General features: G+C 39.3%; 1 protein-coding gene across 5 annotated transcripts in view; it reads right to left on the bottom strand.

Annotated features, from left to right (window-relative positions):
• Enox1 (ecto-NOX disulfide-thiol exchanger 1) overlaps nt 1-18,818 on the bottom strand; it is a 436,949-nt gene that overhangs the window by 58,653 nt on the left and 359,478 nt on the right. For all 5 annotated transcript variants that reach the window (XM_010637078.3, XM_010637077.2, XM_033759995.1 and 2 more), the window contains 2 exons: nt 17,029-17,136; nt 12,971-13,027 (listed from right to left, as the gene is read on the bottom strand). In XM_010637078.3, coding sequence (XP_010635380.1) covers nt 12,971-13,027; nt 17,029-17,136 — 165 coding nt within the window. The remainder of the gene's footprint in view (nt 1-12,970; nt 13,028-17,028; nt 17,137-18,818) is intronic.

Genomic DNA, 18,818 nt, shown 5'->3' with positions numbered 1-18,818 from the left:
CTTCAATATGTAAAGACATGTAATCCACACTGCACTATCTATGCAAATCTAAGCATTCATAAGCCTGAAATAGGACTGACATGAAAAATTTCCTTAGCCAATAAAAATGGAGGCAGCAAACAGAAGAAACTAAAGTGAGACGCTTTTTAAAATGTATGTATGTGCAACCAGAATGAGTCGGGTTTGATTTATCTTACATGATACTGACTCTGTTGCTGGTAACGATTAATTATATTATGGTGCTCTTGGCATGTTATTTTCTCAGTTCATTTCTCAGCATGACATTTCTTATTTTTCTCTGCTACAAAGCACTTGCTATCATAATTTTCACCTGCTGAGTTTACATTACTAATGATAATATTAAAATTGAGAGGTTTTTTGACCTTTGTAGTAGTAAATTAGGTCATGAAAATAGATAGGATGCAATCTGATAAATGGGAGAGATATTTATTATTATGAAAGTAAATCAAATTTCACAATGTCTGTTGGCATATGGTGAGATCTTAGTAAACATTAAGAAGCACCCCTTCCTAATATACCAAAATCAAATTCTCTCTCCTCACCGCTTCCTTGCATATGCCACACATGAGAAATATTCTAATAACTAAGTGTTCTGAGTTGATGCTGTATGGTGTGAGGGATACAGCATTTGACATTCTCTTTATAAAAACAATACAAATAACGGTGGTGATAATACTACTAATAGCTCTTGCTGACTACTTGGTAGTTGCCAGGTGCTGGTCCTGCTATTATCCATATTTTGCAAAAGGAAAAACTGAGGCATAAATCAGGTAAGTAGCTTCCTTACATTTACATGCCTGGGAAGCTGCTAAGAATGGGCCTAGGCAGTCAGACTCCAGCACTGATAGTCCATGCTATCTTGTGTCCTTAGGGAAGCCCTCAGTTCACTCCATGATCACCTGGGTGAGCTCATCTTTCTGTCCCGTGATGTTTCCTCAGCAGATGCTGTGCTCCCAAAGGACGCTGCCTGTTCTGTAATCACGCACACTGCCAACAGCCAGCACTGTGGTGCTGCTCGTTCCATACACTTGGGAAGACATGGCTGGAGCCACGTGTGGGGCCACAACTCTTGCATATTCTTCAAATTGATGTGATTTCTTCTGAACCAAAGCCTAGCAATTACTAATTATATTTTTTCTTTTTGGAGTTGGATAGTATCAAAATTCAATATTTGGAATAAACAAGTTATTATTTATACATTTCAGTTCCATATAATTAACTGGAATTTACTGAATCTCTACCATTCTTTTATTCACCAAACATTTATTGAGCACCTACTATAATGACAGGTTCTTTGTTAGGCAGGAAAGATAAAAAGATACAGTAGTTCCTACTCTCAAAGAGTATACAGAGTTGAGAAGATGGCAGAGTGTAAACTACATCAAAACACAGGAGATAACAAGGCCAGGGCACTGCAGAAGCTCTGAGCCAGAGAGTAGGTGGCACTATTAATTAAAGTATTGTCTGCAGACCGATAGCACTGGTGTGATCTAGCTGCTTATTGGAAATGCCCTTTCTCAGGTCCAGCCTACCCATTGAAAACCCTAGTGGGCCTCAACATTCGCTGCTTTAGAAAGCTCTTTGATTTTGTTGTTTACTAAAAGTCTTGGAAAACATAAGGCTCACATGTATACAATAATTAAACAAGAAAAACATACCAAATTTTGTAAAGTATGAAAGTTAGACAAGGTAATCCTTGTTGTTTTAATTCTAATTGTCATGGTCTACAAACAAGACTTCTATATACATCTTGAAGCCAACTCAAATGAAGAAGTAGTTTTATATCTGAGATCATCTTCACATAATACACAGAAGGTGGGGTTTGCCACTTTCACCTAAAAAACCTAAACAGATTCACAGCACTGTCTCCGGCTGCCAGAATTCCCATATCACCTTCTTCATCGATCGGCAAGTGTTACAAATGGGTCACCTACCTAAGCTCATTACTGTGTCAGGCTCTGTAAGGGATACATACAAACTCCCTGCTTGGAGGAACTCATGCCCAAGTTGAGAATAAGCCTTTAATAACCAAGGTGGATGTTCAAAGTGGTTAGAATGATGATAAATACTGTAGGAATCTGGGAAGATGATAATTGATTTTCACTGATCACAGGGTAAGGCCTCATGCAATGGGAATTGAGCTAGGTTTAAAAATAGATGGAATTTACATTGCAGGCAAAAAAGGATGACATGATAGATGGAGGATGCAAATTATCAATAAAAATCCTAATTATTTAGAATTTTTAATGAATGGTTCTCTGAGCCATATTTGAACTGTTGACTAGAGCCATTTATTCAGGACACCGGGCAACAGTAAATTTCAGTAGTAGGCCAATAGTCCTGCTTTTACCAAGGGGACCAATTTGAATAGTATCACGTAAAGCGATCAGGAATGATGAGTGTGGGAGTTTGTGTGTGTGTGTGTGTGTGTGTGTGTGTGTGTGTGTGTGTGATCAGGAGCAGGAAATTACAGCAATATGAATATCAAGGCTTTATATAGTTTGCACTCATAGACCTTTCTCAGTTTCAAATCATCATTCTTAAAGTTGGCATGGAAAGGAATTGCCTGCACAAATTAGATTCTGCAAGTCTCATAAACATAAGTAGCTCATCAGCATACACTGAACAGCCTGGAAATTGTCCAGATGGAGAAGGCACTCTGTAATCTCATGAGCAAGTTGACATAATAGATATGACGTGATGCCGAGTATCAAAGCCACCAATCTCCCCACAAGGGCAATTTCAGGGCAGGAAAGGCTGAGGTGTAGAGGATTTACTTCAAAAAACAAAAACAAAGCAAAACAATCAACAGAATTTAAAAAAATCAGTCTAGTGTTCTGAGGCTGGTGAATCTTACAGCGGGAATTGCAGAATTCTAGAGAACAGCCCCCAGACACCTGGCAAGGGGCTGTGTGCATACCTCCTAGTAACCGCTCATGCGTTTACTCTCAGCTGCTGCTCAGAGAGTAACAGGCAATGACTCCCTAGCTCTCACATCTGCACAACTAAGAATAGCAGACTCATTGTTCCAGGAAAGTTTCTCTTTCTATAACACATGTAATTTTAAAATGTAACCAAACAGGGATGCCTTTTCCTTTGGACAATAGCCTTCCTTCCACAGTCAGCTTTAGCTCAGCCTGCATTAGGAACACCTGAAGGAGATTTCCATCCAAGAGCAGTTTGCTAAAGTTCTGAAATTCTCCCATACTCTAAATTAGATTGAGAGCCACAGGTGTGAGGTCTGTAACTTTCGTAGAAGCTTGATTAAAATATCCAGTCTGGTTATAAGTAGGCCATAAGGTCTGCTGGGCAGAGCAGGTGAAACTGCAGCTGCTGGTGGTGCACTCACACCTGGGAAGGGTCCTAATGGTGTGGAGAGGAAAGCCTCCATCCAACCTGGGAAGAGTTTTGAGGTTGGAAGGATTAGGACACTCTTCACTTGGTTGTGGACAATTTACATATATTTACTTCCATTTCCAACCTTATTAGTTTTTTCTAGAAAGACCATAATAAGTGCATTTGCAGACTGGCATCTGATCTTTTTGCTTTGAATTAAAGAGCCTTACTTTTGGATCAACTTTGACTGAAGTGTAGATATTTGTGTAACTACAAACACGCCTTTGGTGAAAGCAGACTTCACTACTAGAGTTGGCAGGATGTCAGGTGATGGGGAAAGCTATTGCTGTACTGCTTCCAGGGCTGATTAAAAGGGCAAGAAAGCAACAGAGAGTGATGAACAGGGAACTCTTCCTCTTGGTCTTTCTTTCCCCTTTTCTTCATTCTACTTTTGTACCTACTTTTTCTTCGATACCCTCCTACATATTTTCTCAAGCAAATGCCACAGTCTGGTTATGAGGCAATGTGATAGATGAGGTCTGGAGATGAACAGTGTAGGTATGACCGCCCTTGGTGACATTATAGGGCCATCCCAGGAGAGTTAGTCAATGGTGACCAGGGAGGCCTTGTAGAAGATCCAAGTCAAGGGTGATGAGTCCAACCAGTGTTGGGCCCCAACCTAGCTGGTCCATATCACACCTCTCCCTTCTTAGTCTCATAAGTGGAAATACAGAAAATTTAATATTTCAAGTAAGGAAAAAAAATCTTTCCTGAGCAACATACAGGGCTTAAAAGAAGTGAAGTTTGTAAGTTTTAGTCCTGAACATTTTCAGACAACTGATTCTGGTGCTGTTATCAGGACCTGCAGGTACCTGAGTAAAAGCCTCTGCTCTCCCCCTCTCCTTCTGTGAGGCACCAAAGTGGTGATCTGCTTCTGTCCCCCTTTTGGCCTCTTGGCCCTGTTCTCAAATGTTACTGAATGGTCCTAAGGTATTTTCTGCTCAGAATGTCAGGCAGTGCTGAGCCATATCCTAGGAGAGTCAGGAAAGCTGTTATTGAGCCGTCTAGGTTCATTCAACTTTAGAGTAGTTTTGCCTGCAAAACTAGCACATTTGTATATGGAGCTCTTGCTGATGGTTTAGGTCTTACATATAACTTCCTGGCCACAATTAGAAGTGAAAGCTTCTAGCCAGAGGGTGAATGCTTGTAATACTACCACTCTGGAGGCTGAGGCATGATGATTGCTGAGAGTTCTAGGCCAGCCTTGGATACATAGTGAACTCAAGTCCAGCCTAAACTAGTAAGTAAACTAGTAAGACCCTATCTCAAAACAAAAACAAAAACAAAAACAAAACAATAGTAACTCTGTTTTGAATTAATTACTCTTCTCAGTGTCACTCATTCTCTGGAGAGGGTAGACAAGACTGGTAAGGATGGTGGCCTAATTTCTTTAGCCTCGGTCTGGGACTCACATAGAATATGAGCTCTACAGTTTTTAGTGTACAAAGAAGAATAATATGTTGTTCATATATAAGACCCCAGATAGCATGCCTAAGTATTGTTCTTCAAAATTATTTATAATCTCTATACAGTGTGCCTTTTTCTTTTAAAGTACAAGTATGCTTGAGTGTTATTTCCCTCTACTATTGAGAAACTCAACTTCTATGAGGCAATATCCAGACATTATGAACTGTTTGACACCAAATGAGGGATGAGTTTTAATCTTTTTAAAGAACAGTGAGTCTCCTTCTATCTCTAAATCCCAATCAAACACAAAAGCTTCTCCATTTATAAAGAGCTTAAATGATAGATGAATTAACCAATACACTGCTACAGAACATTCACTGCATATTTTCCATGACAGCAAAAACAAATTGTATTTTAAAGTCCCACAGCAGAGACGGTAAAATAAACTACAGTATACCTGTAGCATGAAATATTAGGCAGTCATTAAAAATCACATTAAGAAAACATTTAATACCATGGGGGAATACTCATGATTTACAAAGAAAAAAGTCAAGGCTATAAAATTGTTCATATGCTATGCTGTAAATCTGATAAAAATGAATATACATGCACACAAACCAATGGAGAAAATACAAAGATGTGGAAACACCAACTTCTGAATGATAAGATTGCATATAATTATTTTTTCTTCATATTTTTCTGTATTTCCAAGTTTTGCCCAAAAATGAAGTGGCGTTTTTAAGATTAAAGTATTTACAGCTGTATTTATATGTATGTGCACTGGCTCTATAAAAAGTACCACTCTTCCCTTCTAAACAGTTGCATTTTCTTTCACAACAGGTATGAACATGAACATTTGGGGAGAAGTACACTCTGTCTTCAGAATGGATAACTTATATTCAGATCTTGGTTTTACCTACATAGGAATCCATGTCCATATCTGACCATTTTATATCGGGATGAGACTATTTCCTTCTCTGCTTTCTCTAATGTAGTTTGGGGGAAGAAGATTTGTCACTCTCTAAACTCAACCTGACAGTGTCATTAAATATGTGCTAATCCTATTACATGCTCCAGATCACTTGTGGTCCATCAGGTCCTAACTCCATCTTTACAAAAGGTCAGATGCAAGCCCCAGGGCAGCAGTGGAAACTCACTGTCAGTTGGCAGTGAGGGGCTCCCACAGGAAAGTACTCCCGTATGCTGACTCCCCATGGAGCAGCTCTACCTGTCCTCAACACCAGGTCACTTCTAACCTTTCCTGGGGCTGGGTGCTCCACATGGGCTGGGAGGGAATGTATCAACAGGGTCCCTTCCAATGTTCTCAAGGATGGTGACCTGAGATGTGAATGGGTTTTCCGGTTGGAATTATGGATTTCACAGCACATGGTAGGGCACTTGGTTACTTCACAGGAGAAAATGTTGATATAGCAGCTGGAAGAAGACAGTGACATGGAGGTGGGGGATGGAAAGGTGGAAGAAAATGTCATCAGGAAGACAGCAGCAATGGTGCAGGAGCTGGAACTGGAGAGAGAGCCAAGTTCTTGGTGTAAGCATATAACATTTATGTGAACAGGTTCATATATTATAGGGTAAAGGAAATCCTAGTCCATGAAAAGCCCACCTTCTTGATTTCAGACATCTATGAGCAAGTGGCTCTCAAGCATCTACAGATACGGGACTATTACTCCCTGAAGGGGAGGCAGAGTGTTTATTGATTTTCCACTTGAACCTTTTAAGGGTGTTAAAGCTTACCACGTACCACTTTTGTGGCCCACATGTACCAGGATCCACTTCCCAAGGAACCAACCTTTCCAATGAAAGTCTTGCCTACAGAGTTACCCAGCTCATCATTCCCATAGTCACAATGACCTAAAGGCAGAGAAGCCTGCTTCTATAGAATGGATAAGCATGCTTTGTGAGGGCAGGACACCAGGACAGCGAGTCAGCCCACTCAGGGCAGGGATCATTACTTGCTGCCTGGGTCTCCAGAGGCCCCCACAGTGCAGTAATAGCAGTACCTAACACCTAACGATCACATCAGCACTGCTGGACAAGATTCATAATAACCCCAGGAGGGAGGCATGATATCTTTCTTTCAGAAGTGAAGCAAGTGGAGTTATAGGGGTTTGGTGTGCTGCTGAGGGTCACCTGGATGGTAAGTTGCAGAGCCAACCAGGATGAAAACTACTCAGCTTCCAGATCTAATCTGCTGCCTCCCTCAATGAATAGCTGTGGGTGTACTGAGTAAAAGAAGGATGGTAAGCTGTGTGGGAACAGAAACTGATGGGTCTGTCCAGGCTGAGGGCAGCATGAGACACTGAGAAGGCAGGCTGTGAGGGGAAAAATGGGCAGGAATTCTAAAGAGCCATGGTACCTCTGGTTCCCTGCAAGAGTGCCTGCTAGGCTCAGTCTTGTCTGGGTCTTTGAAAGGTCCGTGGGATGTGATGGGGAAGGTGCAATTTCTGAACTCGAGCCCCTATTATCTACTCTTTTTCAAGTTTGTGACAAGGGTCTCAAAGCCAGGCAGCGAGTGGCTGTGGGAAGAAAGGATGGAACCTGAGTTGTCCTTTCCCTTTGAGAAGACAGGCTCATTTTCCAGAGGAGTTCTTCTCGCCTTGTTTAGTGCACAGTAGGCATTCTTATCTCTTGTGCCTCCCTGGCTGAAAGATGGAAGCCACACTCCGAAAGCGGGCAAAGGAATCAGTGCCTGCTGAGGCTTCCTCGTATGCATCATTAAAACACGAAGTTAACGATAGCTTCTACAGTGGCACATTCAAACTGAAGGATGTGTTTCCCACAGTATCTCTTCCATCCGCTCCTAACGCCTTTACTCTGACAGATTTACAGTCAGCTCTGAGGATTTACCTTCTTAAGGAGACATTGTGAAACACTGGAAAGTCTTTTTTCTTTTGTAGTTTTGTTTTATTACTGGGTGGGAAGGATGTTCTGTTTGACAGTGGTATAACCTTCAGTATCACCCATTAAACCTCTTTACAGATTGCAAATGATTACTTTAACCCCCTGTGTGGGAGAAGGAACTGTATAAATAGAGGGATGTGGGGTGGCAGCCTTCCTATAACAGAAAGAATACAGGGGAGACTGAGACGAAAGCGTTTAGACCAAGTCATTCTGTAACTGCTGGCTTCAGGGGCCAGTTTGTCTTTTGCCTCATACCTGTTCTTGCATCTCTTCCACCCTGCCTTTCCCTCAACTTGCTGTCCAATCACCCATATTAGGCTCAGGGGTGTGATACTGCTAGAAAGAAGGTCATCAAAATGGGGACAGATCATCTGTTTTGTAATTTAAAATTTTGATATCTGTTATACATAATTGTCAAAGCTGATGCTGGTTATTTAGCAATCTTAGGGATCAGGAGACAGATCAGAGATAGATATTAAAAGGAAAATTATAGCTTTGCTTTCTAGGATAGAAATTGGCATAACTGAAATCCCTAAAGGAATTAGGAGGAAGGTTTGTTTTAGACTTGGGTACATGTAAAGGTTGGAATGACCATGGATCGTTAATATATTCAGGTCCAAATACAAAGAAAAAAAAAAAAAAACCTACTGAAAGTCAGTAATAGTTGAGCCAGAACTATGTAAGTTCTCTTGAAGAACAAGGCCTTCAGTTGACTTCAGTTTCTGGCAGTAATGGTCTTCAATTATTCTTCAGAAAACTTCTTCTGGGCATGACCTACCAGAAAATCTTATGATGTGAGGAAAGGAGTCTTTGTAGGGTATGTTTGCTTTGAGAACTCAAGAATGCTGGGCCAGGTGTTAGACAAAGTCAGTTGGTGTTCACTAAAATGCAAAACCTACAGAAAAGTAATAGCAACACATCATAAGCTAGATGACTCAGGACTAGGACAAAGTGAAAGTGGCAAGATGATGCTGACAAATCTTTTGGTGGATCACTTTTGGGACAACTAATGGATGCCTTTAGAGTGCAGCTGTCATGCTCACTAGTATTTGGAATTCCAAGCTATTCCAGAAGTTGGAACTCCCTGCTGAATGCCAAGACAGACACAGCTATTAACATACAAATTATCCAGAAACAAATATGAGAAAATAACCAACATTTAAGGGCCTATTATTGCATTATTTATAATAGCAAAAAATGGTAAAAGTCTAACACATACTGGCCAATAATTTTATATCTACCTTACATAACCATTAAGAATCACATCTTTGGGCCGGGGTTAAAAAAAAAAAAAAAAAAAAAAAAAAAAAGAATCACACTTTGAGGAATATCTAACGGCAAGAAAAATACTTATAATGAGAAATCAAAACAGTACAAAACAATCAATATAATAATATTTATCCAATATAATAAGTATAATATATAAATATATAATAAATATAATTAATATCTATTTGTAGGTGTTTCCCTCTGGTCATGTATGTACATTATCAAGAAAAATACTTATAATGAGAAATCAAAACAGTACAAAACAATCAATATAATAATATTTATCCAATATAATAAGTATAATATATAAATATATAAAAAATATAATTAATATCTATTTGTAGGTGTTTCCCTCTGGTCATGTGCATGTACATTATAGGAAAAAACTAAAATAAGATGTCAATAGTATTTTTTTTCTGAGCAATGCGATACTAAGTTATTTTTCTTTGCCTCTATATTTTTTTCTGTAATGTGCAAACTTCAAATGTTTTTTAAAATATGAGATTCATTATTTTTAAAAAGCACTGTCAACTCTCACAAGAATATCCAGTTAATTTGGTGCTAAGCTACTATATAATTATTATTAATAAATGATAATGTATAAAAATTTCTGTCCCTAGATGTGAATAATTATAGTGAAAAATATCTATACAACTCAGTCAATAGCTTCTGGGCCAGAGGTTTAGACCTCATAATCTGCATTAAAGCACATCCTGCCTATGTCCTACCTTCTGGATTGAATACCACAGATGCAAAAAGGCGGAATGGATACCAGTCGGGTGTGCACTCTAGGCCAGGTGTTCATGCATATGGTGCCCCTGATGCACTTACAAATGAAGGAGGTGAGGTTTTACAAGGGTCAGGTGACTCAGTCACATGATTACTTAGTGATCAAACTGGATGCAATCTCTCTTGTTCTGGTTTGCTCTTTCAACCCCTGCAGGGCTGGTGCAAACTCCAGATGAGATGAATTCATTTCTGAAATTTAAAAATATCTTCACAAATTATTTTGCTAGATCTTATGTGTGGCCCAATCACTAACTTTTAAAAGTTTCTTGGCTTTCACACAATCCTAGTGGAGGTGCCAGAGAAACTGTTAAAAGGAGTTGAAATTACAGACAGAAAAGGGGAGGGCAAATGAATAATCTAGACCTAGGGAAGCCCGTTACAAACTAAGCAGAGACAGTAAAAAACAGCCTGGCCTTTGGCCAGTAGGAGAAGTGGCCATCCACTGTGACTGGCCAGGGTTGTGAGGCTTGTGAACTCTCCAAGTGCCTCTTTGGCCCTTGGCTACGCCGCTGCTTTCCTCCTTCCCTGTCAGGAGCCCATCTCTACACTGTCATTTTTTTTTTTAATTGAGTTTATTGGGTCTCCACCGTCATTTTTAAAGATGATTACAAAGTCTACCTCTATCTCATCGACCTTAGAGAGGTATCTTTCAAATCTAAAAACTTTCCTCTAGAAGAGACAAAAGACCTCAAAGATGACCTCCTTTCAGTGTTTCCATTTGATAACATTTCTCAAGTAAAGAGCTTGGGCTAGGCCTATCTCTGCATGTGTTATTTCACTTAATTCAATCAGCCCCTGAGTTTATGATCAGAACAACTTCTTACTGAGACAGAACCTCACAATTATAAAGAGCTTCCACACTCATTGTCTCATTTGCTTCTCACCAGAATCCTTAAGGAAGACAAGAAATTCATTCCTATTTTATAGACCAGGAAACTGAGGCATGTTTCTACTTCTTCTGTTTTAATGAATTACACAGCAGCTTCCTTGGAAGGCACAGAGGGTCTGGCCTTGAGTGGAATGGGTATGAAATTTTGGTTGAGAATCTGGCAGCAACATGTCCCTAGAAGACAGGATCCTGAAGAAGGGCTTTAGGGGAGGGAGAGGCTGTTGAACTATAGGGTTAGAAAGATTAGGTATGTCACAATGTTGCCAGTAGGGTACACTACATGAATGGCTTCTTACTTCCATTCTATCCATTAATCAAAGTCAAACCCAAATCCCACAGACCAGGAAATCTTTCTTGATTATCCAGCACAAAGAAGCCACAATAAAAATGCCTCAAGGCTTTCACAGGCCTTAGGCTATTTATAGGTTTTTAAGAGAGGTTTTGTCCTTCCTTTTACACACGAGGAAAATGAAGCTCAGAGAGGTCAGGAAACTTGTCAAGGTGGCACAGTTAATGAGCAATAAAGTACAATTTCAAACTACATTGTGTTATAGCTGCCTCACCCTCCTGAATGCTTCACACCCTGTATGTCACCAATAAGATCCTTAATTCTCCAGCTCGAGTGTAAGGTCCTTGAGGCCAGACAAAAAGCCTTATGATTCTTTGGAATCCCAGCCCCTACCCCTTAGAAATTAGCAGAGTGCCATGGACACAGTGAGGCCTCAATCAGTATCCTATGTTAAGGATCTGTTAGGTGGGAATAGTAACTATGAAGAGAGTTTTTGAGCACTTTGATTATTAGGATCTCTGTTGTATATAATTAAAACAAGAGTGAACATGAAATATATAATTTCTCCTGGCCCTAGCTTAATCAGGCATTCATCACCATGTCTGATTCTGTGTTACGTGAAAAGAACTGCTTAGTAAGCATTTCCTGCGATGAGACTAATCAAATAAGCACAGATTATCACAGATACCTAACAAAGGAAAATAACAAAACTATCTAACATAAGGAAAGACAATGATATGCAAGGCATAACATTCCATTGGAGATTAATCATGAGCCTCTAAAGCATGCATGCTTGTTTCCTTTCTGGCAATTTGACATTCAAATAAAGAACACCAGTAGAGGAAGTAAGTCATGGTGCTAACTGGGATCTTTGGCCATCATAACTTATACCAGTGATGGCGAACGTTTTAGAGCTTTCAATGGTACAAAGAGCCCACTGTGGCACGTGTGCCATATGTTCACCACCACTGCCTTATGTACTATCAAGAAGATTGAAGCATGATGATACTGTTTTGAGTCAGAAACAAAAGAGAAGTACAATTTCAAGGGCTATTCTTGGAGAAGGCTCTGAGATCTCTTCGTGAATGTCAATCATTCAATTATTATCTTCATCGGAAAGCATCGGAGATGTGATAAAAACATAATGAATGTTAAAATTTTAAATACTGCTATTAACTCCCTCCCCAAAAAAGTCCCCTTTACTTTGAATATACTTATCCCATCTTCCTTGCCACGTTCAGAAGCAGTTCTGGAAGTGCTTTTTTGTGAGGATTTGCCCTGTTGCAATGTTGTGGCTGCTGCAATGTTCTGAACTAATTCAAAACCTTTACCTTTCATTGTCTTTTTGACTTAGAGCAAGAGCCAGAAATTGCAGGGTGCCGTAAGCAGAGAATGAAGTGAATGAGAATACACATAGTAATGTTTTTACAAGCTTGCCTTTGCATTGGATGATATTTGGCAGTAGCAGTCCCTGTATTTTTGATCACACCTTATAAAGACACTCACAAAAGAGAACTTCAGAACTACTTAAAAAAGTGGCAAGAATGATGGGATAGGTATGCTTCAAAAGAAGGGAGCATTGTGAGGAACAAAATGGTAATAATAGCTTTTACTGTAATAAATTTTTAAAATATCTGTATATTTTGATCCACCTTATATGCAATTTACACTTATTACTGTCATTCCATTCCATTTGGTCTCCCAATACACCATTACTTTATAGCTTTGGAAATACAGAGGCTCAAACAAATCCACTGAGATTAGAATTTCTGATGGTGATTAGTTTAAGTACTTCTAAACTGACATATGGTAAACTAACTGAAAACGCCAGGGCCAATTTACCACATTTTTTTGGACAGAGTGTATATAATAATGCTGATGAAATGCAGAGCTTCTGATTTCCTTGATATTAGAAACAAAGGGCCACATCCCCATGGGTTCAAGCAACATTCAGCGAAAAGAGCAAATTTCTGGTTTATGGTACCTACATTTGCATCCTCATGGTTGTGGCCGTTGGTCTCAACCAATTCCTTGGTACCTTTTAACTGTAAATTTTAAAGAAAAACAAACAAAAAATGAATAAGCAAGCATATTTGTTAAGTATATATCATCTTGTTAATGTGATTTTCTGAGGTTGCATTTTATACAACTGCCAGTGAGGGAAAACAGATGGACCACATAATTCTAATGAGTCTTAGTGAAACCAGTTTGAGACCAATATTTTATGAAGCTTTAGAGTTTGCAAAAAAAAACAATGGGTCTTGGTCATTATTTTTTAAATAATAAGATTAGAAAGCAGTTCCATAGGCATAAAATGTATAAAATTGGTTCTTAGAATAATAAATGATTTCATTTCCTAGTTGGATTGCTATTAATTTAAACCCTGCGGTGTTTGCAAGTTGCCACCAGCTAAATGATGTTATACTAACGATTATTTGTGAATGATGGATTTTTCAGCCATTTGAACATGCTGCAGTGCTACCGTACATGTCTTTCTTGAGAACATATTAGAATGGCTGACATCATCTCTGGACCTAAAAGGCTAAGATGATTTTCTTTTTTTCATAGAGGAAGAGCTAGAAAGATATCTTCTTGGCCACTGGAGCATTAGAAGAAAAGCTATTTCTCAAATAAGATTTTTAACAGAGAACATTTGAAAACTCTCCTCTTTCTCAAAGGCTTAAGAGTAATCAGATATAAGGACACTTCAGGAAATAGTTAATTGGCATTTTATCCTGTCCTGACTCAGAACAGAGAGCAAAGGAAAAGGAGAGCTAGTCTTGTAGCTGCTCGCTAGAATTTTTTTCTCAGCTTATGATGCTTATGAAGCTGCATATCCTTTACCTTTTTCTGCCTAAAATAAAATATTCATGATAAGAAATATCTAAAATTTGAGCAAAATTAAATTCATATATATATCACCAATATGTTTGATTGTGAACACTGATTTTTTTTTTTTTCTGGCTATTTGTGCACACTGAAACAAAAGCATCTTCAGTATTTTGGAGGCAATCTTGAACTCTCAGTAAGAAAGCCAAACCCTCTCCATACTAAGAAAGGGACCGTGCTAAAGAAATAGTGACACAAAGAATTTGAGGATAGGGCAGCTAATTATGTTTTTTGGTACGGGGGGATTGAACTCGGGACCTTCTGTTTGCGAGGCAGGCAGCAGAACCACTGAGCTAAATCCCTAAGGGCAGCTAATTATGGATACAAGGCTCTTTGTCTCACAGTCACATCAACCCATTTAACAAAAAAGTTGCCCACTCTTCAGAGCAGCATCATAGATGTTTCTATGCCTAACAAGCATAGAGCAATGAGCAGTGTCTGATATATAGATATATAGATATAAATATATCTATATATCTACATCTACCCATATATATCTATATATCTATATCTATATCTATGTGTAGAAAAAGGTGCACTCAGTGATAGAGATACTATCTATTATCAGAGTGCACAAAAGAACCTAAAAAACTAGCTTAAGGTTTCTTACTGGGGTGTTTCTCATCTTCTTCCTCACCCACACTCTCTCTGCTCATCACACTTTTGGTCCTGATACTTGTGCTTCAATGAGCTGGAGTAAAGTTAGCTCAGAAGAAGCTCTGTTCTTCTGCAGCAGAAGGGAGGGACCGTTTGTTATAGCTTGTTCAAACTTTTATGTGCTTACCAGCATAAATGAGACAGTTACTTCCTTATCTACTTTAAATAAATTCCCTTTTCCTAGTCCACATTATCCTTCAAATATCCTCTCTCTTTATGACACTCACTCACTCTCCTCTCCTTTTGTCTGTAGGTATTGTTCACTGCTTGCTTTCTTCTGTCAGAAATCCATATGCAACTCCTCCTCCTCCTGCTGCAGGCACCTACCCTTGCAGCTGAAGCTCCAAGTCCTGTTTCTCTACCTTTGTGGACAACTCCCTGTTCCTATTTCCAGCTGCTCCTCTCCCCAAGCTGGGGATAAACATCTATCTTGTTTCATGAATCTCGTGTTGATAAACAAGTTTTGAATCCTCAAGGAGATGAAAGGCAGGAGTTGGAGGGACCTAGGGATGCTATATCTCAGCAAACTGCATCTCAGCAAATTGGAGAGCAGAGGGAATGAATAACCTTTCTTGGCCTCCCCTAGAGGAGGTCACTACACTGGAGACCGGTCTGTCCTCACGACCTAGCCTCTGGTCAGGATTCCTAGAAAGTGGCTGTTGCTTTGAATAGAAAAATTCTATGTCTTCAGAGAAGGATGTATCTTTTCTTGTGTGTGTGTGCATGCACGTGTGTGTCCATTTGTTAAAGCCATATGCGTGCAGGCATAAAAATGTGTTTATACATGTAGTTACTCTAAATCTAAAGATAGCATCATTATACAATGCTTGTGGAAGTGAGACGTACGATTTTTGCAGTATGTCTGTGGGTGGGGAGGAGGCTGCAAGGATATGGAAGGAACTACACTGCCTTCCGTAAGGACCATCCGGGCACCAGGCAAGGGGCTCACAGGCAAATAGCTTGGTCATGGCAGTAATACCCAACTGCCTTTGGCTGCTGTGTACCACTGGTCCCCTGAGACTTAGGTACTCTTAGTGCCTATGCTTTAAAGGAACTACCGCAGATTTGAAAACACTCCTTATTTAGTGGTATTTTCTAGGTCTCTAATGATTTTGTTGTTCTGAATCCTCTTCATAATCTCCTTTATTAGTCATGGAAAGCAAAGTATGCATCCCACTAACATCTGTGTAGGTGCACTGCTCTTTAGAAATGCATGCCATAGCAAGAATGTATCAATACTTTCTGCACAATGCAGAATCTGTTTTTATGACTGAAGTTTGGGCTTCAAATAAAAATAAAGGATTTGAGTCATTTAGAGGAAAGGGAAATTCACCCTTCCCCACTTCAGTGAACACTATTTTTTTTAAAGAAGCAGGAGGGAGCAGAAAACAACAAAAACACAAGCTGTATGTCTGATCTGGAGCAAACTGAACCAAATGAGTTCTACTTTGCTAGGAGTCTCATGGTAGTGACAAGGATGGAGAATGGTGATTTCAAGTCTCCAAGACAGAGTGAATTTAGTCAATTAGACTTTTCAGTTCTGAATCATGCAGATTCAGCCTCACTGTATGTTACTCAATCTATATTAATCAAATTAATGTAATCACTATCACTGGGAAAAATTTCTTCCAAATTTTACACATTTTTATGTCTGTGGGTGCGGAGGAGGCTGCCCTCCTGTTTTGAGGCTCCTCACAAGTCACTTAAACTTTCAGGGGAAAATAACTAAAAAATATATTTTTAAATTCTAAATCATTGAAAGCTAGAAAAGACTGAGTACCAGCTGTGCCACAGCTCTCATTTTATTTCTTCTAGAATTTCACTTTTGAAGATACTTATACATTATAAATAACCTTTCCATAAGTGAGTGAAAATGTGAAACAACCTAGAGTTGACTGCAGGGGTTGGATTTACTATCTGCGATTTTTCCCACCATCTAATTAGCAGTCATTACATTGTCTGCAGAACATGAAGGTCAGGAATTGGAAAGCATTTCAAGGGCTCTCTTCGCTCCTCCAGCGTAGACAGTGGGGCTTGGATTTCGCTCTGCTGCCTGCTAAGTGATCCATCTTACCCCACTGTAAGACAGTACTTTCCCATCCACTTATCAATGTCAGGCCATACTTTTATATCAAAGAAAGCCAGGATGAAACGATTAGATTTATAAAAGTCATGTGAAAGGTTTGTCACTCACCACTGTCAGATAAGTGCCCTGATGCAGAGGAGATTTTTTTTTTTTTATGTTGCTGCCAATATTTTAAAACTTCATCCAAATTCATTGTCTTCTGGAAAACGCATTCACATAGTACAGGCAGGCTTGGGTAGTTTGGTAGGTACATGATGTACAGAGATGTTAAGAATTATACATGTGGAAACCCGATGGGAGGTTTGACAGAGTACAGGCTAATTACCCCACAGATTGCCTCAGTTATGTTTGTGTGGGTGTGAGTCTGGAACCTTTGAATCGATTCGTAAATCAAAGTGGTTTTCCTTCACTTACTTGCTCCTGGAGGACTTTCAGTAATGCTTGTGTGTGGGACTGCTCTTCCTTTGCTTGTTCCAGTTCTGATTTTTTATTGTTTAACTCCTCTTGGATGGTCAGCAATTGCTGTAAATTTAAAAGAATGTTTAGCATAAGTAGGATTGAAGACCAAGTGAATATAAGATATTCAAAATATGATCAAAATGATGAGATTTTTTTTATATGTTTTATAGTTTTATCCAGACACTAGTTGACTTTTTGTATATGTGCTTTCCCTATTTAGTATAAGAAACATTGTGATTTTGTATACACGATTAGGCTATTTGTGACACTGATGTATAAAAACTTGTTTTACTATTTAGAAAGACACCATTATGTTCCTCTGAATAAATGCATATTTGTAAACAAGTAAAACTGTTAAAGAACAACACATTGACAGATAATGAAACTAAACAATAATAAAAAAGGTAATCAGTCAACTGGACTCGTTTAACATGCTACAATAAAGCTAACTTTGTATAGCTCCACAGAACTGCTTGATCAAGAGGCAGTAAAAGATCCTTTTATTCTCTTGTTATGACGGTGATGTTTTATTGAATCAGCAGGACTGAAGTCCAAGCTGCAATCAATGATCAGTTGAAAAAACTGCTGATATAAGCTGTCAAAATATTAAGGTACTGAGTGGGGTTTTTGAAAGCCTTGAGTTTTCTCTGGCTATCACCATAACTCCTGGGAGGCCCACCTTGTCTGCCAGGAAGCCTGTGCTGCCCTGCCCTGATTGTCTGGGACACAGTTCTCCGTGAATGTACCCCCAGAGTGGATAATGTATTCAAGAGCTCCAACACAGGCTCAGAAGCAGCTTTGTGTGTTCAGCTTCTTGACAATGAAGGACCAGGATAAAAATGCACAAGAGTATTTTCCTGCACCTTACATAATGTCTCACTAAAGCTGTGGATATGTTAGTGTATTCCTGCTACGAAAGGATCTGTCTCCAACATCCAGGCTGTTTCTTCAAGGTCCTGAAAAGCTGGCTGTGGAGCTGCCTTGAAGGCTTCTAACTACCAGAGCATGAAAAAACACTGGCACTGAATTTCTCGTACTTAAGGATTAACTTAAATCTTCATAACTACTGGTTTGGGGGACTTTTGGGGTAGGAAGTGCTCAGGAAAACACAGAGTGCTTGCCATGGGGCTTACTGGTGCTGTGTCCTACTTAGGAACCACATACAGGTTTAAGAATGTACATTAGTTTCTCCAGTACAACCAGTGATTTCCTTGTAATTTTCTAAAACCTCAGAACCTCCTATTTTGCCATCTGCCCATGTCCTGTCATAGGTGAGGGCATCACATGCCCCAGATGGCTCCTTAACAGTTTGTGTGATTTAATTATGCATCATTTAGCTAGAGTACACCAGCTAGGAAGTCTCTGTTGTCCTCTGGCATGGCGACAAGTACCTACAACAATTCAGTTGGACAGTGAAGGGATGACACTGTCCCTGCATGCTTATTCATGACAGATCCCAGAGCAGTCCCAAGAGGGTCTGGTGCTCTGACTTAGGTAATGCTAAATGAATTTTTAGCTTTCACCCAGACAATTTCAAATCCAATTTTTAATGTTCCTTTGAAAATGAGCCCAATAATGGATAGAAAATTATTTTTAAAAAGTAGGTAGCTTGTTTGTTCACTAGACTTTAAATGGCAAAATATAGAAATAGCATATGTCCAATAGCAGAAAGATGGTTACATTAGTGACAATGCTATAGTGGAATGCATGCAACCATTAAAAATGAAGCTATACAAACTCTAGAC

The sequence above is a fragment of the Fukomys damarensis genome, unplaced genomic scaffold (assembly GCF_012274545.1).
Source record: "Fukomys damarensis isolate Sample0158 unplaced genomic scaffold, DMR_v1.0_HiC HiC_scaffold_38, whole genome shotgun sequence".
NCBI classification, from domain to species: Eukaryota; Metazoa; Chordata; class Mammalia; order Rodentia; family Bathyergidae; genus Fukomys; species Fukomys damarensis.
This window is presented reverse-complemented; position numbering and strand designations above follow the sequence as displayed.